The following is a 22650-nucleotide window of genomic DNA, read 5'->3' as shown; positions in this document are numbered from 1 at the left end:
TCTTAATGCCTTTGACTTTTTGTTCTTTGTTCATGTATTTGATTTCAACTTGATCCACAAAGCCTTTGGAAGCATCAGCCTCAACCATAATCCTGGCAAAACCTGCCCTTCCACTCCCCTTATGGCACATATTAGCAGTAATAGTGTCCATAGATAAAGGCTTACCAACCCTGCTAGCTATAGCACTTAAACCCTTTACATTCCATGCTTCTAGAGGTACTTCCTTGAATTTGACCCAAACAGGTACTTTCACAGGGTCAACCTTTTATAGGCACAAATCAGGATCCCACTTTTGAACAAGTAGAGGTTTCCCATTGACCATCCAAAGGCTGCTCTTAATCACCTTATTCATTCCCTGCTCATTGTCAAATTTGAAGTAACAAATATTTTTGCCATCCATGATAATGTCCTTTAAGCCAAACTTACTCCACATTTTCCTTAGATTATAGCTCAATGCATTATATGACATAGTACATCCAATAGTATAACCACAAGCAGTAAGAAGCCATTATTTGCTACTTTCCTCAATAAATGCCTCATCAAATACCACAGATTCACCAGAATTATCACTAATAGTTGGAATAAAATCAAGCTTCTTAGTGACTTCTTCCTTATGAACAACACTAGCATATGATGCAAGTTTAGCATTCTCATTATTACAAATAGAATCACCAGCCATACTTACATCATTTGTTTTGAATACAGATTATACAGGAGTAACTTCACTTATGGATGGCACTTCAATAGCACTATCCATCTGGTTAATTGCAGGTCCAGCACTAGTATCAGCATGATCAATGACATCAGCACCCTGCTTCTCTAGAGCCTCATTCAATTCAGTTGAGTCTCCAGGTTTCTTCATTTTAGACTTCTTATTGTGATCGTACTGTAACCTGCTTAATTATATAATCTGAAATTCTGAATCAACAATCCGTTGTAACATTGCATTTTATAAAAAGCGTGATTGGGAAACTCCCAAAACTATACTCATTCCAAAAATACAACAACAACAAAACCCAATACCACATGAGTGATGTATGGGGGAGATGGGATGTAGACAATCCTTCCCTTATCCGAGAATAAAAACAAGTCATTTCTCCACCCAGAGTGAAACACTCTCAAAAGTAGAGAAAATCATCTCTCTGTCTCTATTCGACGAATAAATAGATTGCTTCCGAGTGGACCTCCGACCAATAAGTAGGAAATTTTTAAAAAAAAAAAAAATAGTAAAATAAAATTGAAACGCCATGAAAATGGTAGAATCGAATTTCTATTGGTTTTAAATCCTGTCTGGAATTCAATTTAGGCTCTAAACGGCAGTCAAGTCGCCAATAAATCGGTGCTTGCTGTTGATTCAAAAATAGAGCCATAAATGTTTGAGCCAAATACAATACAAGGCTTTGACAGAAATCCGGGTTTAGCACTTTGGGGGCTGACAACATATTTTTACGCTCATACTAACTTGTTCTGTTCTCTGTTCATGCAGTTAGTAGGCGACTAGCTACATGAGAGGCTAACTTGAAGCGGAGTTTAGATTCAGACCATCATTGGCTGCATTGTCCTCGAGTTTATATAATTTATATGTAGCAATTCTTAATTCTTGAATTAAACAACTGTAAGATGCTTTACAAATAATATCTAGCAAATTCTAATGTTAAGGTGTTTTGGATGGGCTTAATTTTGAAGCTGTTAGCGTTTTTGCTTATATCTCAACACGATAAGCTTCGCTTTTGGTGTTTGTACAAAAGCTTAAATGTTTGAGTTTATATATTTATTGTGAAATGAGCTTCATAATTTTAACAAGTTTCAATTTTTTTGACTTTGTTTTTTTACCTATTAAGTCCTCTTGTCTGAATAAATATAACACGTATGTGAGGAATAAGTGATATATAAGTAATTATTGTTTATTTTAAATGCTGAATAATCGTCTGAATAATTGAATTTACGAAAACAACCCTTCATTTGAGGTAGTTGAGAAAACAGTTATTAATAAATTTTAAAAAGTAAGGACCTAAATGAAAATTCATATTTATTTGAATTTTTATACATTAAGACATGTCATATATTTTAAGTCACAAACAAACACCTCTAATATATTTTCATATTAAGTTTCATACTATTAAGTCAATTAAGTAAAAAACAAACATGACCTTAATGCTCGTAAAATATGGAAAATAAGTTAAGAAAAACGAAACATCAAGCTTAAAAAATAAACCTAATTTTGAATTTTTTTTTTGTTTTGATTAACGTGTCAGAAATAACAATTATCACTAACAGTGAATTTACCTTACGCTAAGAGTAATAATAATGAGTAAATTATTAAAAAGTGCCACAACACTTGATTCATATAAAAGAATTACAAAAGCTTTCATGAAAAATATATATAAATATACATGTTGACATTTTCTTGAAAAATAGATATCAGTATTAAAATTAAAATTAGCGGATGCTAGAATTTATAATTAGGAGATGCTGACTATTTATCTACCAATACACTATAATACACATATTTGAGGAGTTGATGTGACAAATCATCCACATGCATCCACCGAACTTGATTCATATACCATATCCTTTTGTCATATACCACTAATTTATTTTCTTAGACACTTTTATCCTTAGGTAAAAAAGAGAGTGTTCGAAGGAAATTTTTTGTTTTATTCTTTTAAACAAATGACTCAAGTATTTCATCACTGTGAAATTAAAATCCACAAACATACATACACACTTCAAGAGAAAAAAGAAGTCATAGTTCCAAACATGGACAAAAATTTGTAAAATTTTAACTAAAAAAGCTTTTATAGTTTTATTTTTGTTATGTTAAAGAAAAAAAGATGGGGATGAGGATTGGACATGAAAAAAGAAAAATACTCCAAAATGAGTGAAGGATGAGTGAGGGTACCTGGCTAGAAGCATATTAATTCATAAATAAACATGCTAAAATCCTCCACCAAATAATAAAATCATATACAATCCAATTTCCAATTCTTTATAATTATGTTTTCCTTAAATCCATTGGTACATGTAGGTGCAGTGAATTCAAGCTCTCCTCATGAAATCTATCTTAAACCATCAAACAACACCCTCATATGCAACAACAACAAACCAACCAAATTCCCCATTTTCAGATTATCAACAACTACTACAAAGATCAAAGCTACCATTGATAGTGAAAAAGAACCTGTTATTCTTCAAAAACAAGATCAACAAGTAGCGGTATCATCATCAACAACAACAACAACAACAATAGACAATAAGGTATATATATTCTACCTGACTTACTAATAACATATTTTGTTGCTAATTGGTTATGCTATAACTAGGGTTCTTTTAGAAATGTTTCAGTGGCCGTTTCTGAAGGTTGCTTGTTTTGGGTTGTGATACAGTTATTAGTGCTTAATTTAAAATGATAATGTATGTATTGATTGTTTTCTGCATTCATAAAACACCCTACCACATGGGATTTGTCATACTCCCGCCACTTGTTGTACACAAGATTTAGATATATCAAGTATGAGGTCAAAAATTGCCAAAAACTGATATGGATTTTCATATTATGATAGAAATTCAAATAATCACCAAGCCCTTTGTTTGTTTATGTACCAACCTTTTCAATTCATAATTTTAACAGCAGACCATTGAGAATTCATTTATTTAAACAAATGTGTTTTGAACCAGGGCAACTCTATCGAATTGAGTGCTATACATCCTAATTAATTCATTTTATAGTGTGTTTGTGAATCATGAATGTAATGTAAAGGCTTTAGTACAGATTTATTGTTTTCAGTTCATATCAACTGTTCTAAATAACTTATACGTAGTAAGTTATAATGGTACTATTTCTATAGGAAGTTGAAGAGAGCGTACAACTACTGAAAAAAGCTGCAAAGACTAGAAAGGTTGCTTCTGCTGATATTCTGTCTGCCTTCAAAGTGATCGAGAAGGCTAAAATCGACCCTTCACAATTTTGTGAAACTCTCGGTGGGTCAGAGTCCCCTGGAAGAACTTGGATGCTTGTGTTTACGGCCGAGGTTAACTTTGTAGTCCTTATCTCTAGTACATTTCTCTGCTTTATATTCTTGAATTATATACTTACATTTATCGCGTTAATAATTTACAGAAACAGCTGAAATCTGGCAAATACTTTCCGATTACGGCTGTTCAAAGATTTGATGCAACTGTAAGCATCCTCAACTTACTTATTTCATGTTCAATTATCAATATAACTATATAAGTAACTATTGGCAAATTGAATGTTAAATGGATGAATTTTTCGTCAAAATTTTGATTCAGGCAAGGAGGATTGAGAATGGTGTCTATTTGGGACCTCTCGGATGCCTAACATTCGAAGGAAGATTTTCATGGCAAAAGAGAATACTTGCTTTTGTATTTGAGCAAATTAAGATAAAAATTGGACCTTTAAAACCATTTGAGATTAACATAAAAGGTGAAGATGAAAGTGAACCAACTACAAAGAATCCCTTCTTTATATGGTTTTACGTCGATGAAGAAATAGCTGTAGCTCGTGGCAGAAGCGGTGGGACCGCCTTTTGGTGTCGCTGCAAGCGTGTCACCTGATTTCGATGGTTGTGCAGTGGCTTCCAAATATATATGTAAAGTTCCATCTGACCTTATACAATAGTACTATCTTATACAATAGTACTATCTTATATAATATTAACCGGTGCGATACATGTACTACAAAATTATTTAAATTTTCTTAAATTTTGAGTACCTAATAGTGTGCCAAATTACAGAAATTGTTTTGAGTTCTCATATGTGGAAAGTGGAAAAAATAGATGGGTAAACAAAAGTCAACGAAGTCAACAACTTTGACCAAGAATTTTATTTAATTCATAATGTACAAAACAATTACCACCATAAATTAGTGGTGTAGAAGCTTTAAAGCTTTCAACAAAGTTGATCTAAATTTTCTAACATCAAGCTTTACATTCTGTTCAGTCAAGTAAATTTTCTTAAGTGCATTCCACCCTTGTTTATGTATCACAATTGGATCTCTTAAAACGACATCGTCTGCTGCATATTGTGTTGACAATGAGCTTTCTTTAACACTTATACTATACTTCAAGTACCTCAAGTTCATCTCTTTTGATGGTTCACCAAAGTCCATTTTCGCGATCCCCTCGAGCCCACCAAGTGGGACCACTTGCACCACTACCGCATGGTCCGGTAAGAACACCATGTTGGTTAGCCCGGCTCCATGTACTCCCATTAAAACATCACAAGAATTCACTATTTTAGCAAAACTCGAAAGGCGACTAGTAGTAAGTGTTTCGTTCGCTATAATTACTTCATACCCAATCTTTTTAGCCATCTTTACAACACTCGCTTCGTTTGTTATCCTTCGTGTACTTTTTCTTGATATTATCATTAAACGAGGTCTTCGGTTATCGATAGATTTAACCTGTAGTACTTCTCGTCTTTCTAAAGAGTACGTTGACCTCAAAAAGTCACGAAAGTCTTTCATCAAGTAACCGTTGACCGGATTTAATGAGTCCATGGTTAGCTCTTTGTAAAATTTATGACCAATGATCGCGTTTTCGTAGCAATGTATCTGCTTCTGGCTATCAATATCAACAACTTGATGATCCGAAAGACTGTTTAGTAATCTTTGAAACTTTGAAATCCACCAACTTTTGTAATTTGTTACTAAAAGATGCACTTTACCATTAAAAATTCGCGAATTCGCAAACAATGGAATTATGATATCGGAGAAATCGTGAAAATGGTTTCCTGAAAAACCACCAGTCGAAAAAATGAGGGCTGGTTCGGTGTGAGTTGTGTTGCAGTTTGGCATATCTTGATCGTAAACTGGTTTTATCGTCCATTGTCGAACTGAGTCCATAGCTCCGGTTCCTTTTCTTGGGTAGGGTTTTATGGTCAATGATTCGTTGTTTCGAGCGAAAATGGTAGTAAATATGGTGGAAGTATGCCCATCAATTCTTACCATCCCTTCGATCTTGCAGTAATCTGATGATGGTTCAGAGAAGGTGCAATCTGCAAATTACAGTACTATGTTTATTTCAACCAACTTAGTTAACTAAGAAAAGTTGATTCAGTTATATTAAAACAATATGAATGCAGCCAACTTACTGCACAATGTTATTTATATATTTTGTTTTACGATTTTTTACCAAAAGGTTGTCGTTAACAAAAACAATGACTAATTAATGAAGGACTCGAACATGCAACATATGCTTCATTAACTAGTAGTACTAATCACCTGAGAGCTAATAACAACATAGTAATTTTTCTTACACATTTATTAACTATATATACCTCTACTCATAAAATAATAATTATAAAAAATTAAGAGGAGAAAAGCGAGGGGGGGGGGGGGGGGGGGGTGGCGTACAAGGCTCGAACGTAGCCCATAAAAAATGTTAGCAGAGTTAAGAAACCAACTGATCTAGATTAACTTTGTTATATTTTTCTTACATTTATTTTATAACACATAACCTCAGTTTCTTTTTTATTGAAAATTAAATAAAAAAATTGCAAATAATTTTCGATCGTCCGGGGCGGATGACCCCGGTTGCCCCTTTCAATAATAATCCTGGATTATAATGTTTCAACGTCATGATTATTTTTCTGTATAATTATAAGTTAATTACTAATCTAGAATGTATTTCTCACTTATGTAGTATGTGATCATGTGAACGTCTCATATAATGTATAATTTAATTTAATATGTGTTTTGATTTTTTTATTACTATTTTTATTGTAATATAAAAAATTAAATATATAACATTTATATGTAATTTACTATACATATACATTTAAACGTATAAAATCATATAATTAAAAAAAAAAAAAAAATTGGATTTTTATTTTTTTTTGTTTAATTTTTTTTTTATTCCTGATTGAACCTAACTCTATTTTAATATAATGAAGTGTATCAACGCAAATACTTCTACAAATCATGGTTCAGGTATTTTTCCAGTAGTGAAATATTTTTGTTACCGTTTGAAAACACATACCTATTGAGTTGAGCAGTTCATGAGGATCGTTAAAGCTATCATTTCTACTTTCAGAGGCTGGAATATGTGTCGGTTTACTCGAAGGCTCCAAGCTTCGACTTCTATTCTCGTTGTGGTTGACTAATATTGGAGGAATACTCGACGTCGGTTCATGATCCAATGGAGCCTTTGCAGATATTTTACTATTTGTGTAGTTCACATTATGGGACGAATCATTTAACGGTACTATATTCATTTTCCCTTCTTGTCCCCCTATTTGTTGATCGACTTGGGACGCGCTTAGCATAACCATGTCTAGACTGCTACTTGTGGACACCTCCAAGTTCACTACATAACAAGGGTTTAAAGTTCGCCTATAAGAGAATTGTCATTGCTAGATGAAATGTGTACCGTCATACATTACACTGTTCACGTTTCATGCAAAATTGGACATATAAATGTGCACGGTCTAATGTGTAACGGTACACATGCATAGCAATACAGATGAAATAAGGCAAAGGAATGAGTAGAGAAAACATGACTTACAAATTGATAGGTGGAAGATAGGCCTAAATATAGTACAAAGGAAAAGGGCAACAAAGATGCATATAACAAATGCACAATTTCCAAATCTTTTCTGCTCATTCTTGCTAAAGCTTCTAGCTAATATATGATCATACATATTAAATTACACCCTTGTAAATATATAAATTACGAATGTGCTTCTATACAAGGATGACTTGCATTTATGAAGAACACTACTGTGAAGGAGCACATGATAATTGTTAATTTGTAGACAGGGAAGGTGAGCTTTGTGTTAGTTAAGGAGAAAGTGATAGGAATTGACTTCATCAATTAAATATTAAAATAGTAGTATAGTACTGTATAGTTTATATGAGAGGATCATTTCAATTAAAAGGTGTTCGTTAAGCATTCATATTATGTAACTTTTATACGTGCGAAGTACCCAGGTCATGAACATTTATTTATAAATGTATGAAAATTCATGTAGAGTATGTGAGTTTGTCTTATAAAAATAAAACCGTCCAAATTATATATGCTATTAGTGTAAAATGAAGTAAAATGGTTTGAAATAGTCATCGTAAATAAAATTTGATTTCTCTTTTTTGATAGTCTAAGTAGAAAATCTTATAAAAATTGTAACAAGGACTGATGTTTTACTTTACTAAAAGTTAAGAGACAAAAGTATTAATGAAGGTTTATTATTTAGGGATGTGCATGGTACATGAGCGAATCAAATTAGTTCATTTCAATTCTGTACCAAGTCCCAAATTTCATAAAAAAGTTGGACCGAGGACTGGATTATATATATATATATATATATATATATATATATATATATATATATATATACACACACACACATATATATATATACACACACACACATATATACACATATATATATATATGTATATATATATATATATATATATATATATATATATATATATATATATATATATATATATACACACACACATATATATATATATACACACACACATATATACATATATATATATATATGCGGTTCTGTTCGGTTCGGTACGATACAGTTCGGTTATTTTTGATGTTTTTATAGGGTTTGATTCGGCTCGGTTTGATCCGAAAACTGAAAATCCGTAAAATTGTGGACCAAGGACTGGGACCAAAAAACTCGGTTTACTTTGGGATTGGTTCGGTCCAGTCCGGTCTGAAGACCGAAAATTCGTAAAATAGTGGACCCATGGACCGGACACATTAACTTCGGTTCAGTTTGGGATCAGTTTGGTCCGATACGGTCTTCGATTTTTGCAGTTTTTCCAGTACCATACACATCCCTAATTATTTGTATTCTAGTTTGCGTTAAAGAGTGTCGTGCCCTTGAGAGCGCATATTACTAGAAAAATTTCTTTCGCAATTTCGTAATATAAATTATAAAAATTAACACTTCAATTTGAGACAAAAATAACTAATTATTCAATATTCTATCCGTCCTAATTTAATAGTCATATTTTTACTTTTTAAATCTTTCTTTTATTACAACTTTAATTTAATATATTCTAGTTACTCTTATATATTACTTCGTATTTAATGAAATTTAAATAAATGAAAACACGTTTAGAGCATAATACATTCAAATAAATTTCATCAAATAATACATAAAACAAACAAAGATATTTTCTATCAAAATGGGTAAAAAAAGACTCGAAAAGTCAAATTGGACTATAAAATTGAGACGTAAGGAGTAATATCTAGTACTTCAGAACAAATTAGTTATTTTAGATATCTTTGTTTGTAAGAAAATATGGTATAACCGTCAAATTATAACACAACAAAGAAATGAGTTGATTTTTTTTTACAAGAAACGTGTTATAACATATAACGAATAGGGGTGGATGATGTAGAAGTGGCTACGATGGCAAATAGTGTTGGAGCTCGAGCTGGTACTTTTCCTACTACTTATCTAGGTGTTCCTATTGGTACTAGCATGAAACGAGTTTCAAATTGGGACTCATTAGTGGAGAAATTCAGCTCCAAATTATCGATGTGGAAGGCTAATCTTATTTCCGTGGGCGGTCGCTTAACTTTAGTGAAATCGGTTATGGGTAGTCTCGGCATTTACTTTATGTCGTTATTCAAATGTCCAGAAACGGTGTTAAAGAAACTTGAATCTATTCGTGCTAGATTTTTTTGGGGAGGAAACAAAACAGATAAAAAGATGGCATGGATCAAGTGGCACAAAGTTCTCGCTTCTTTTGAGAAAGGAGGTCTAAACATTGGAAGTCTCAAAGCTTTCAACTTGGCTCTTATTTTTAAATGGAGATGGAGATTTTTAACCAGACCGAACGATATGTGGGTATCCATCATTAAGTCTATTCATGGTAATGTTTTCGAAGTCACCAAATCTTCTACTTCGACTGTGTGGTCTAATATTGTTAATTCATGTTCGAATTGCATTGCTGAGAAGTATGTTCCTACTGATTTTTTTCGATTGTCCATTGGTGATGGTAGAAAAATCCGTTTTTGGTACGATTTATGGGTTGGAAATGCTCCTTTGAAAGATAGATTTAGTCGTTTATTTCATCTAGACTCGTCCCCTTTTGATACCATCGCTGATAAACGCAACAATAATGAGTGGATATTCGAGTGGACGAGGGACCGTTTGAGAGGTAGAACTGCTAGTCTGCTGTCTATGTTACTTGAGGAGATAGGCTGTCCAACGTTGTCTAATAGTTCTGATTCGTGGTTGTGTTCGATCAACAACGAAGGCGAATTCACTGTTAAAGATACGAGAGTTCATATGGATAGTCTTCTAACTCAGTCTTCGATTACTAGCACTTCATGGTTTAAGTTTTTGCCTCGCAAAGTTAACGTTTTTTTGTGGCGCTTTCGGCTCAATTGTCTTCCTGTTCGGTGGAATCTTTCCGCTAAGGGGATAGATATTGATTCGGTCGTTTGTCCAGCATGTGATAACGGGGTAGAGACGTCCAGGCATATTTTCTTCGAGTGTATTTTTGCTACTGAGATTTGGCGTAAGATTCGTATTTGGCTCGATTGTGGTATGGCTCCCTTAGTCTCATGGGATTCTTTTATATCTTGGTTGGAAGGTGTTCGGATACAAGTCTCTTCAAAGAATCGGATTATTGCGGTGGTGGTGACAAGTTTATGGGCGTTGTGGCGTTTTCGTAATGGTCTTGTTTTTCATGATTCGTTTTGTAGTAGAAGTAATCTATTTGATGTAATTAGGCTAGTTGCTTTTCGTTGGTTGAAAAATAGAAGTCAGGGTGTTCCAAATTGGAACACATGGCTCTCTATTCCTTTGTAATCTTCCCTTAGCGTCTAGCTAGGGATCGTTTTTCTAATATATTCATTTTTTGGCCGTAAAAAAAAAAAACATATAACGAATTTAAAAATCACCATATACAACCGATACAATATAAAATTTAAACATAGGCAAACAAGCGATTAAACATTGAAACCTAAATAGACAGTCCTACTAAGAGTGTGGAAACACACTCTGTTAGAAAACAAAACAAGTCTAAACACGCTAAACAAGGGACATGTAACTACCTGCTACATGAAAAAAGAAAGAAAAATAATAACGATGACGATCGGGAAAACGTCGAACGCCACCACAACTAAACAAACAAACAAACCATTTCCAAAGAACCACTGAACCTTCGGGAGAGCGCCAAAGGTCGTTGAAAACTGAAAATAAAAAATAGAAAGAACGGACTGCCACGAGCTGCCACAAACCGCCACAGAGATGAATCCGTCCGCAAAACTCCTGTCCCACCTCCGGTGAAGAAACCGGATCTCCAACAGAGAGATGACCTCAAGGCCCAACCCCGAAGGAGCAACTGAATATGACGAACCCAGCTAGGCAAAGAAACCACGACCACAACTCCTCCACCCGCAACCTAACCTCTTCTTCAGTCGCCGCTCACCAACCTCCATAACCAACGAAAGTCCACACCAATGTGGTATTGGACTTGTCCGCCAAGAAACGAAAAGAGAAACGACCTTAACCTCCACTAATACGGACCTCTACCAACGGGGTGGAGAAGCACCAACGAAGCAGCAACATACAAAGAAATCATCAAGGAAAAGCAACATCCGGTGGTCACCACCAACATGGTGGTGCACCTCCAAACGCCATCAACTCGGACATATCCGAATAGAGCAGTAGAACCCTGAAATGAGCAACATGTAAACAGATCACAAAAACACAACCACCGCTGTTAATGACATTTGTTCAAGTTATTATTATTATTATTATTATTATTATTATTATTATTATTATTAACACTAACACTAACACTAACACTTATATACTAAAAGTGGTGGAGATTTCCGTCGTTTTAGTTATATCGAATTGTCGTTTTGAGTTTGCGTTCACATTATAAACGGTCCCTCAACTTCGGCTATATTTACACAACGGCCCCTTAAGTTTACACTTTTCAGGGGTAAAAAGTGTAAATATATAATTTTATTAAAATAAAAGAAACTAATCCCACCCGGATTTATAACGGGCCCTACTTCTCGCTCGGTGCGAGTTAAATTTTTCCGAGACGACCGTTCAACTCGAAAAAATCTTACGAAGCCAACGCGACTAATTATACGCGAAACGGACACTTTTTAAAAACGCTAAACACAACGACAGCCCGTATCTTTCTGTTCTCTGCGAGTTAAATTTTCCAGACAACACCGTTACACTCGAAAAAATTTATTGAACAAAACAAAACAAACTATGTTCGAAACGGATACTTTTTAAAAAACGCTTAACACAACGTCATCTAAAACGACGCTTAACACATGAGATGTGTTCCCCTCTGTAAATACACAACGCTACGTTAAATATGAATACGCAGCCCGAAAGTTCTCGCCGCAACGCGCAGACCGGTCCGGACTAGATATTATTATATTATGTTGATTAAAAAGTCAAATATACGTTGAATTGTATGAGTTGTTTAGGTAACTTGTTAAGTCTAGTTAATATGTGTTTAAATTAATATAATGATCAATTGAATTGAATTCTTAATAAAAGTTGCAGGAAAGGTACGACCTAACAAATAGTTGTTCTCGAACGCAATGATACGAAAATTTAGTCTTTGCTCGTTATTAATCATTATAAGTTGAGAAATGTAACTTCAAGAGATGTTCATATAATTATATTTCTTCTTAGTTAACATTAATCAATCTATCTATAGTTTCTAATAAAATTCTATAATGATGATATCATAATAAAGAAAGCTAAAAAAATTAAAAAAAAAATAGAAAAATTCTAAGTCTGCATGATGATGTTATTAAAATAATTAATTATATTTAATAAAAATATTATTTTGTTAATTGTATAATATACGAAGCAATATGTACAACCTTATGATAAACTCATAATCATATGTACAATATTTGAAGCATTATGTACAACTTTATGATAATATACCCTCATGACCATATATGTACAAACTTTAAACCATATTGTACAATCTTTTACAAAACCCCTCATGTATACATATACAAACTTTGGAGCATATTGTACAACCTTCATATAATAATTATATTATAATTTTTTTAAAAAATCAAAAGTCATTTGTTATTACTAATAATTATTATTAAAAATATAAATACTCAATTTTTAAGCAAATTTTATTATTATTATTATTATTATTATTTATTATTATAATTACAATTACAATTACAATTATAATTATTATTATATTATTATTATTCAAATATGATTTCTCTTTACGAGATTAATTATGTTATATATGTATGCGAAATACATGTCTCAATAAAAATTTGTAATGTAGGTTTTTATAACAAGAAAAATAGTGATTGTGATGAAAATTGGAAGAGGATGGTGGGAGAATTAATATAGTTCATTTATTCTGACCAAACTAAGTACATCAATATGTTTGTAAAAAAACGAAAGTTTCTTAGTCGAAATTCGTGGTTCCACGGGTCACTAAACTAAATGACTTTAGCATTTACATTCACTTAATAGTTAAAATATATCATTAAACTGTTTCGTTTAAACAAACCCGTGATTCCACGGATCATTTCATTAGTATCATATTATATTACTATCTCCGTTCAAATTTTTTGTCTTGTTTTAGCTTTAGTTATTTTTTATATGTTACGTATTACTTGATAAACGTTATATCATTAAAATATATTTTTAAGTCAATTCATTAATATAAATTTCATCGAATAATATATTATATAAATAAAAATATTTAAAGCAAAGTTGTAAGAAAAAGACCTTCAAAGTCAAAAGAAGACAATAGATTTGGGACAAATGGACTATAAAACATACTAAAATGGATGAGATTGTCATTATTCATAGTGACAGCCCCGTAATTATCCTCTACTTCAGGGGTAAATTTGTAAATTGGTTTTTTTTGTCTTTTCGAATTTTTTTTTTTCGTTATTTTATGTACAAATTTTCCCTTATTTTTTCATTCATTATTATATTTTACGCTCAATTAACCGATCGTTAACCGATCAAAATCACCCCAACCAATAAACCGATCAAAACCATCCGGCAGCGAAACGCGACTTTTTTCACTGTTATTACATGACTTAATTAGAGTACATTGGACTTCAAATTACTAAGTCAATCTTATTATCCATACGTACACAAGAAAACTGGTATTGGCAAATCGAGTTATTTAATTTAATTGTTATTTAATCAAGAAAATTAGTTAAATAACTCTGTTAATAGAGTGTTCAACACATGCTTGTGGGAAAAAAATTGAAGTACAAAATGGCACATAATTAAAAACACACAAATACGCATATTCATAGACTAAATAAGTACAAGAACCCAAACGAGGAGAAAAAAAAAGAATTTAGAAAGTAAACAAACAAAACTTTGATTATTAAAAGATACTAGTTGTCAAGAAAATCTTCGTTACAATTTACTATACAGCGGGTTGTTGCATGTGACAGTGACACGCATTATTGAAAAGCTTTCTTTAAATTCAAAATACTAACAAATCGGTAGGATTTGAGGGCAACAACAAGCGTCGATATAGTGGCGTCTTGACTGCCACTTTGAGCCTAAATTGATTTTCCAGGCAGCCTTTAAAATCCATGGAAATTTGATGAAACCATTTTCATGGAGTCTTTTTTTTTTTTTTGGCCGGAGGTCCCCACGGAAGCAATCTCTCTGCCCCGGAGTAGAGAGGGGGATGACTTTCTCTTCCTATGGGCCTCGACTCATGGTTAAAGAAACGACTTCTCTCTTACTCTACGGTAGAGGAATGATCGTCTACATCTCACCTCCCCCATACCTCGCATGTGCGGGATTGAGTATTGTTATTGTTTATTGTTGTTGAACAAATCGGTAGGAAACGTTATGGTGACAATTTAAATACAAATGCATATTTGTCCTGTTCACGATAGCGGTTTATATATGTCGATCTTAGCCCGTGCAACTAGGGATGGCAACGGACATCCGATCCAATGGACATCCACCCGCCCCGATCCATTATAATGGATATGGATGGACTAAATGGATGAATATTGGATATGTATATGGATATGGATGTTTAGTGGATCGGATATGGATGACAATTTGTAATCCATGGATATACCCGTTTCACCCGATATATATAATAAATTATACATATACTATAGATGTATCATAACACACGTAACTTAAGTTACTTTCGTAGCCTTCATTCTTCGTTCTAACTTTTAGTTTTGATTGAAAGTTCACTTTTGTTGATAAACGTTTTTAGCTTATTAAGTTTAATCAACACTTTTAAGCTTTGATAGTCTGTTACATGTCAAATAGAACCATGTCAAATGAAAGTAATTACTGATTCACACCATTCTGATATATGTTTCCATTCATCATGTACAAATCTAGTCTGTTACATGTTAAAATCTCTTTAGATGTTGAGTTTGATGCCCAAATCCTTATATTTAACAACTTCAATAATGTAACGATGACACATTTAGAAGTTAATATGTAGTATATATTTATGAATATGGATAATATCCATTAACCCGGTTCATCTACGGATATGGATATGGATGGATGAAAATGAAATTAAATGGATACGGATATGGATATGGATGTAAAAAAATAAATGGATATGGATGTGGATATAGCATCACCCGATCCATATCCGATCCATTGCCATCCCTACGTGCAACTCGGCTAGCGAGAGGCTATTTTTCTTTCGAGGAGACAAAATAGTTTCTTGTAGTGAGTCAACCCTCAGATCGGAAGTCTTCTGTCAACATGTTACGAAACTGTTTAGTTATTGTGATATTAATAAAATTATATTTGTTAAATGTGTTGGTCGTGTCAAATCGAAATTGTAAGCTAAAAATAATACTGGTATTGGATACTGGATATATGTACAAGTAAAGAGCTAATGTAAGCTTAAAAATTTGATAGGTTAAAGTGTAAAATTACTAAACAAAAATATAAAGAATTAGCGATTTATATGTGCCACTGATTTGCATAATTATAATGTTTTTGTAAACCTAATTCATCATTCATCCACTTGCTCTCATAGAAAAAAGAGATTGTTTGGTGGAACGGAATGGGACGTCCAAACAATATTATATCCTTTCTTTCTCTTTATTATTATTATTATTATTATTATTATTATTATTATTATTATTATAAACTTAAAAGTATTAAAACTTACAAAAAATTAGTGGGAAGCCTAGAGACAATCTGGGCCCCCACACCTCTAGCAATAGCAAAACCTATCATAGTAAAAATATGAGCAGCAGCACCGACACCAATATCTTGCGCCATCGAACTCTTCTGAACCCGCTTTAGCAAAGAAACAACATCCTTTTCTAATTCCCCAAGGGAAGAAAATGAGAAAGGAATGAAACCATAACCAATCGCCTGACAGCTAGATTCGTACTTGACCCGCTTCCGACGAGCCGCATCAACCACAGCACGTCCAGGGACAAAGTCAGAAAGCCCAGACTGTGTCAAAGGAGAAGACCCTGTCAAGTCAACACAAACATCGCGACCACAATCCCAGGAATAAAGTAACACATCTGCAGGTCTGAGGGCCCTGTCGTTCCCTCCAGACAACCCAATGTCAACCTCCTTTCTCGCTGAAATCCCAGATCGATAACAAACATCAACAAGGGAATCCCGAACAACATTATGTCGATGCTTAATACCCACCATACCAGCACAAGACACCGCGTGATCCCCAAAAATATCCCCAGTAAAAACCCTTGAACAGGCAGAGCATGCCGTCGAGATAGAGAACAATGGAACACCCAACCGGTAGCACAACACACATCAGTAAGCCTTTGCGTTCATCGTTTGACCCAACCCCAAAATAAGGACTGCCCTTAGCCAAGCAGAGGTGTGATCACCCTGCTGCGATTTCCATAAGGCCATTGTCGGGAAGATAATGAAAAAGTGGATTCTGCAGAAGCGGTAACCTTTGTGAAATAAACATCTGCCAATTTTTTCATGAGTATGGGGGCAGCGACCTCACTCTGATTACCTAAAATATCAAACCCAACCGTTTTATTAAACAGACCCAATGCATCTTCAAAAGCACGACCAAGACCAACAATACCCGCATGACGTAGGAGCTTGGTCTGCAACCCAGCAGACTGTAATCGAGAAGCCAGAAAAGCATAATGACGAACATCTCCCGCAGAATAAACAACAAGCCCTCCAAATGCAAATGGCAAGGTGGCAAGCCGCCACTGCCAATCACCAAATTCAGGCCCTGAAGCAGTAACAATACGCTCCAAGGAAGATCGAAGGGCTCCATCGAAAGCGCGTTGAGCCACCTCAAATATACTAGGAGGACAAGTACGCAAGGTAAAGTAGAGTTTAGAAACTCCCGTACATGCCCTAAGCAACAACAACTCACACTGAGGATCATCAAGCTTAGCAACCTTATCCATAAGCGCAATGGACTTGGTCACCCTTTGCATCACCAGTTCACTACTAAAACCAAGATCGGAACTTGCGGGGGCTCCAAGCAACTTAACACCATTTAAAGGCCGAGCAATATTAGGAGGAAAAACACCTACTTGCCTGCTGCGAGGGTCCTCCGTAGGCCAGAAAATTTCTGTTTTTTCAACATTGAAATGTAGCCCAAAACGAGGCCCATCCCCCATAATCAAATGCAAAACCTTCCCCACCACCAAAGTGTCCCCAATAATAGTGCCATCATCCAAATACCACGCCTGAAGACAAACCTCAAAATTATCTCTGATTTTAGAAACCAATGGTTGTAAGACCAAAGCAAAAAGCAGCGGACCAAGGGGATCACCCTGTTGCACCCCCTGAGAAGACCATAAGGTGTGGTTCCCATAATACAATCTTGCTGGATTAGAGTAGCAAAATTCAACCCACTGAGAAATGCTCGGACAAAGGCGGCGAACTTCACGTAACATGAACGTACGATCAACAAGATTGAATGCATTTTGAAAATCAACTAATAACATAGAGAGGCCAACATCAGAGCCACGATCCTCAATCAACCGATTCACAGCATGAAGAATAGCCTCACCACCTGAAGAAACACCAACACCAAATTGAAGACCATCGAAGTAACTTCCCAAAGACTGGCCAACCATAGCAGCACCAACCTTCGAAACAAGACGTCGCCAAACAGTACCCACAGCTATAGGACGAATACCACCGCCGGGCTTGACAAGCGGTGTGAGGGGAGCACTAGCTATATACTCTCCTAATTCCATAGGGCACCTTCCAGCAAGAAAGAGATTAACGACCCCGGTAATAGAGCCAACCAACTCATCCGAGACTGCCACAGCAGCACCACTCAAGCAATCCATAAGGTGTTGTGCACGTAAACCATCCCTACCACATGATGTGCCCCGAGGAAAACTTTTAATCTGGCCCAAAACAACAGCAGAAGTCGTAATGAGGTGTAGGTGATCAACCGGCATATCAGGCAAGGATGGAGCTATAGAAGAAGGATGCTTAGACAGCAAGTCCGCCAGCGTGACGTCATTATAAGGAGCAACGCCTGATGAAGAAAGAACACGAGCTGCAGCGGTGTAATGGCCATCACAAATCTTCCTACGACACTGCTTAATATTACGCTCTTCCAAATCAAGGACCTCATCATCAACCACTGACAACATAGGAGAATCCTCTGCCAAATACTCCCTCACAAGCTGTAAACTTCCACCCGTTGTCCCCCAAGAGCAAATAGCACGGGAAATATTCTCTTCCTGATGCCGACGCTTTATCGAAGACCTAGACTCACGACAACTCCGTGGCCGAAAGGTTTTAAGGGTACAAAGGGGTAACACCAACAAAGAGACCCAACTAGAAATGTCATCAGGCTTAGAGACCACCTTATCAAGAGCACCTTTCAAAACCCGAGAAAATCCCAAACGACACTTGGGAGGGATAGACTTAACCGTGCGAAACCCTTTAGAGAACAAACGATCAAGGAGAGCCACATCAAAACCATCGTTATGATCACGCACCGAACCATCCTCAATACAAAGTCGAGCAGGAGAAGAGGGGGCTAGTGGCTTGGTAAAATTATGAAGTACAAAACGAACTACACCATTTCCCTCATCGGGGGGAGGCACATCTGGGCCCCTACCATGACGGCACTTAGCACGTACCGTGTGTGTTTTGTAGCAAACACCACATAACCAAATCCCCATACGCCTAAAGGTAACATCAGCCTCAGTATAAACACCCAAATTAGAAGTAAGAGAATGTCGAGTGATATCCCGCGCATCGATACCACAATGACGATCACTAAGATGCTTGATAAGAGAACTTCTAACAAGCCCATTTCCACTCCCATTTTGACAGCCACTAAGACCCACAAAGGGACAATGAAACTTCACAGCGGCATGTGACATAGCTACACACAAACTTTAGTTGTAGTGCATAGCTAAAAAGACAGATGCAAAAACCTCATACACCGTAATATAATTAAAACCATGAAGCCAAGATAAAACTCATTGAGGACTTTTAACAAACACCTTGTGGGCATCCCAAAAATATTATTATTATCTCTACTATCACTTCAGATACTGACCACATCGTGTAAGCAGAACAAACCAACAATCATGTTGAGACAGTGGATGTTGAGACAGTAAGAATAGTATCGGTTGACTTTGAATTTTTTATGCTTTACTAGAATTCACACCTACGCTTCTATAAATTCAACTGAATGTCAAAAGACAATTCATTCAATCCAGTAACCATTCAATTATTATTATTATTATTATTATTATTATTATTATTATTATTATTATTATTATTATTATTAAATGTGAAAACAGACTAATATAGTACCATCCTCAAACTTCCATGTGGAAAAGAAATTTTGACTTGGTTCTTACTTTAAATCTGTTAATTAAAACTAAAGTAAAAATATTATGAAATTTGAAACAAAAAAGACGAATATTATTATTATTATTATTATTATTATTATTATTATTATTATTATTATTATTATTATTATTATTATTATTATTATTATTATTATTATTTATTATTTTTTCTTTTATTTTTTTTTCTCGTCAGGTCTTCACGGAACTCTACTCTTGATTAGGGAGCGGGATGACTTTCTTTTCCGGTGGGTGAAAAATTTTTCTCAACTCGTGGTTAGAGAGACGACTTCTCTTCTAGTTTAGGGTAAATGAAAGATTGTCTACATCTCACCTCCCACATACCTCGCATGTGCCGGATTGAGTTTTGTTGTTGTTGTTGTATTATTATTATTATTATTATTATTATTATTATTATTATTATTATTATTGGTTTATTACTATAGTTTTATATATAAACTAGCTTAAGACCCGCGAATTCGCGGGACTTTTTTAAAGGTCAAGTCAAATTTTTATTTGTTTCATCAATAAAATTTATATAGTATTTGTTAAGTTGATTAGTAAGCAAAACAATATTAGAAATAATGATCAATAATATTGCAAAACCAAATAACACAAAGTTGTAAACCATAATATCATAAAAAAGCAAGACTTTGTAGTTAATTTTTAGGTCGAGTTTTCCACAACCTACTCATGATTCTAATATCTTAACGTGTTGTTGAATTGTATAGAGAGCGAAAGCCGTTTGCTTTATTATAAGTATAATTTGGTTCTGTTTTAAGGTAACAACGCGTAATCTATCTGCCTGCAACAAATAAAAACCAATAACTTTATACAAAATTTCATGAAATAAGTAGTTCACATGTGTAAGTTAATACGATGTTATATAGTATTTGTTAGGTGGAATAGAAACAAAAACAATATCAAAGGTATCGTTGAATTAATGATAACCTAAAAAACGAAATAACCTGAAGTTGAATGCCATAATATTGATAACCAACCAGACTTTACAGTTGATTTTTTGGTCGAGTTTCCCACATATTACTCATGATTCTAATCTCTTAACGTGTTGATGAACAGTAGAGAGCAAAAGTTGTTTGCTTTATTTTTAGTATACTTTGGATCTCATTTTAGGTAAGAGCGAGCAAATTATCTGCCAACAACAAATCGATATTTTCTTTCTGGTGTTTGATCTTTCCTTCTGGTGTTTGATCTTTCCTTCCAAGTCCATTACACATGCCTAAGGCAAATACAAAAATGTTATATATATATATATATATATATATATATATATATATATATATATATATATATATATATATATATATATATGTGTGTGTGTGTGTGTGGTAGGATCAATAGGGAAGTAACCAATCGGAGTGAAGCGGGGGGAAGCAAAAACTTTTTTTTTTCGTTTTTTGAAAAAACTTTGTTCACGAACATTATAGATGAGATGAAAATATGAACATTTAATAAAGACACTTTGGGATAACTGTTTTTATTTTGGCGGAAAAACACTCGAAGAAGTAATATATAACAATTATCGTATTTTTCGAGCGTATGTTGAGGCTTTAGCTATTAGGGTTTAGATATTAGGGTTTATAGGGTTTAGATATTAGGATTTAGAAATTTAGGGTTTAGGGTTTAGATTTAGGATTTAGACCCAAAACACCAAACCCTAAACCCTAAACCCTAAACTCTAAATCGGGCTAAATTTTACTTCACAAAACATGAAAAAAAAAACGTTTATATTCTTCACGAACAATATTATCTTGAATGTTATTTTTGTCGATCGTTTTCTCGCCTAAATAATAACATTCATCACGAAGTGTCTTTTCTAAATGTTCATATTTTCGTGTGATCTTGATGCCGGAAAAAAAAATTCCAAATAAAACGGAAAAAAAAAATTCGCTTCCCCCCGATTGATTACTTCCCCATTGATCCTGCCCCTATATATATATATATATATATATATATATATATATATATATATATATATATATATATATATATATATATATATATATATATATATATATATATATATGGATCTGTCAATGACCAAGATGTTGCCACCCACAAGCCGATCTTCCAACTAAGTATTCAAATGGAGCAACAAACTGATATACTAATCATTGCATATAAATTCAGTTAATGACCGATTTAAACATGGTTATAAGTATGTATTGCTACACAAAGTTTAGCATTGTAAATTATTAAAACACTAGCTGAATACCCTCGAATTCGCGGGCTTTGTGAGAGTTTATTCACGAGTAATGTTTATAATCAATGTATTAAATTAAAGTAGTAGTGTTGTCTTATATTCAATCTATATATTCAATCGAGCAAGCTAAAATAAAAAAATAAAAAAACCATTTTATTCCATATATATACACACACATCACATAGATACACATTTGATCTGTATGAGACCTGACTCCAAGTCTAACCCTCCCAAACTCGTCCATTTTGCAACCTCTGATCAACATCAAGTTTTGTAGGTGATAATGGTGAAGCCTGTTTATCAATAGGTATCTCTTTAAGCTGAAAATTCACCACTGTCATCCCATTAAATGATTTCAACGAACAAAAAAACCAATATGTACCTACAAACAAACCAACATTATGTTTTTTCATTAGATTAATCAGAGGGCAGAGATTGTCAAATACTTAAGCATCTGATCTAATTAGTATACTTCCAAACAAAAAAAGCTCACAAAAAATGCACTTCTACAACCCATTTTCACATAATCATCATTGTAAGAATATTAACTCCTATGTATGCGAGTACAACCTATTTTTAGTTAATTTTCTACCTCATGTT

The 22650-nt window shown here is 34.2% G+C and overlaps 2 protein-coding genes across 2 annotated transcripts; one reads left to right on the top strand and one right to left on the bottom strand.

The window, feature by feature from the left end:
• The first annotated feature begins 2819 nt into the window (after positions 1-2819).
• On the top strand, positions 2820-4734 carry LOC139844929 (uncharacterized). The gene is made up of 4 exons (XM_071835147.1): positions 2820-3258; positions 3849-4031; positions 4121-4180; positions 4294-4734. Exons 1-4 carry the CDS (start codon positions 2998-3000, stop codon positions 4576-4578), a joined length of 789 nt encoding a protein of 262 aa, XP_071691248.1. The 5' UTR covers positions 2820-2997; the 3' UTR covers positions 4579-4734.
• Positions 4735-4885: 151 nt separating this feature from the next.
• Positions 4886-7293, bottom strand: LOC139842533 (beta-1,2-xylosyltransferase XYXT1-like). Its single transcript, XM_071832664.1, has 2 exons — positions 7002-7293; positions 4886-6018 (listed from the first exon to the last, which is right to left on the bottom strand). Exons 1-2 carry the CDS (start codon positions 7291-7293, stop codon positions 4886-4888), a joined length of 1425 nt encoding a protein of 474 aa, XP_071688765.1.
• Positions 7294-22650: the final 15357 nt, after the last annotated feature.

This window comes from Rutidosis leptorrhynchoides, chromosome 4, assembly GCF_046630445.1.
Source record: "Rutidosis leptorrhynchoides isolate AG116_Rl617_1_P2 chromosome 4, CSIRO_AGI_Rlap_v1, whole genome shotgun sequence".
Classification (NCBI taxonomy): Eukaryota; Viridiplantae; Streptophyta; class Magnoliopsida; order Asterales; family Asteraceae; genus Rutidosis; species Rutidosis leptorrhynchoides.
This window is presented reverse-complemented; position numbering and strand designations above follow the sequence as displayed.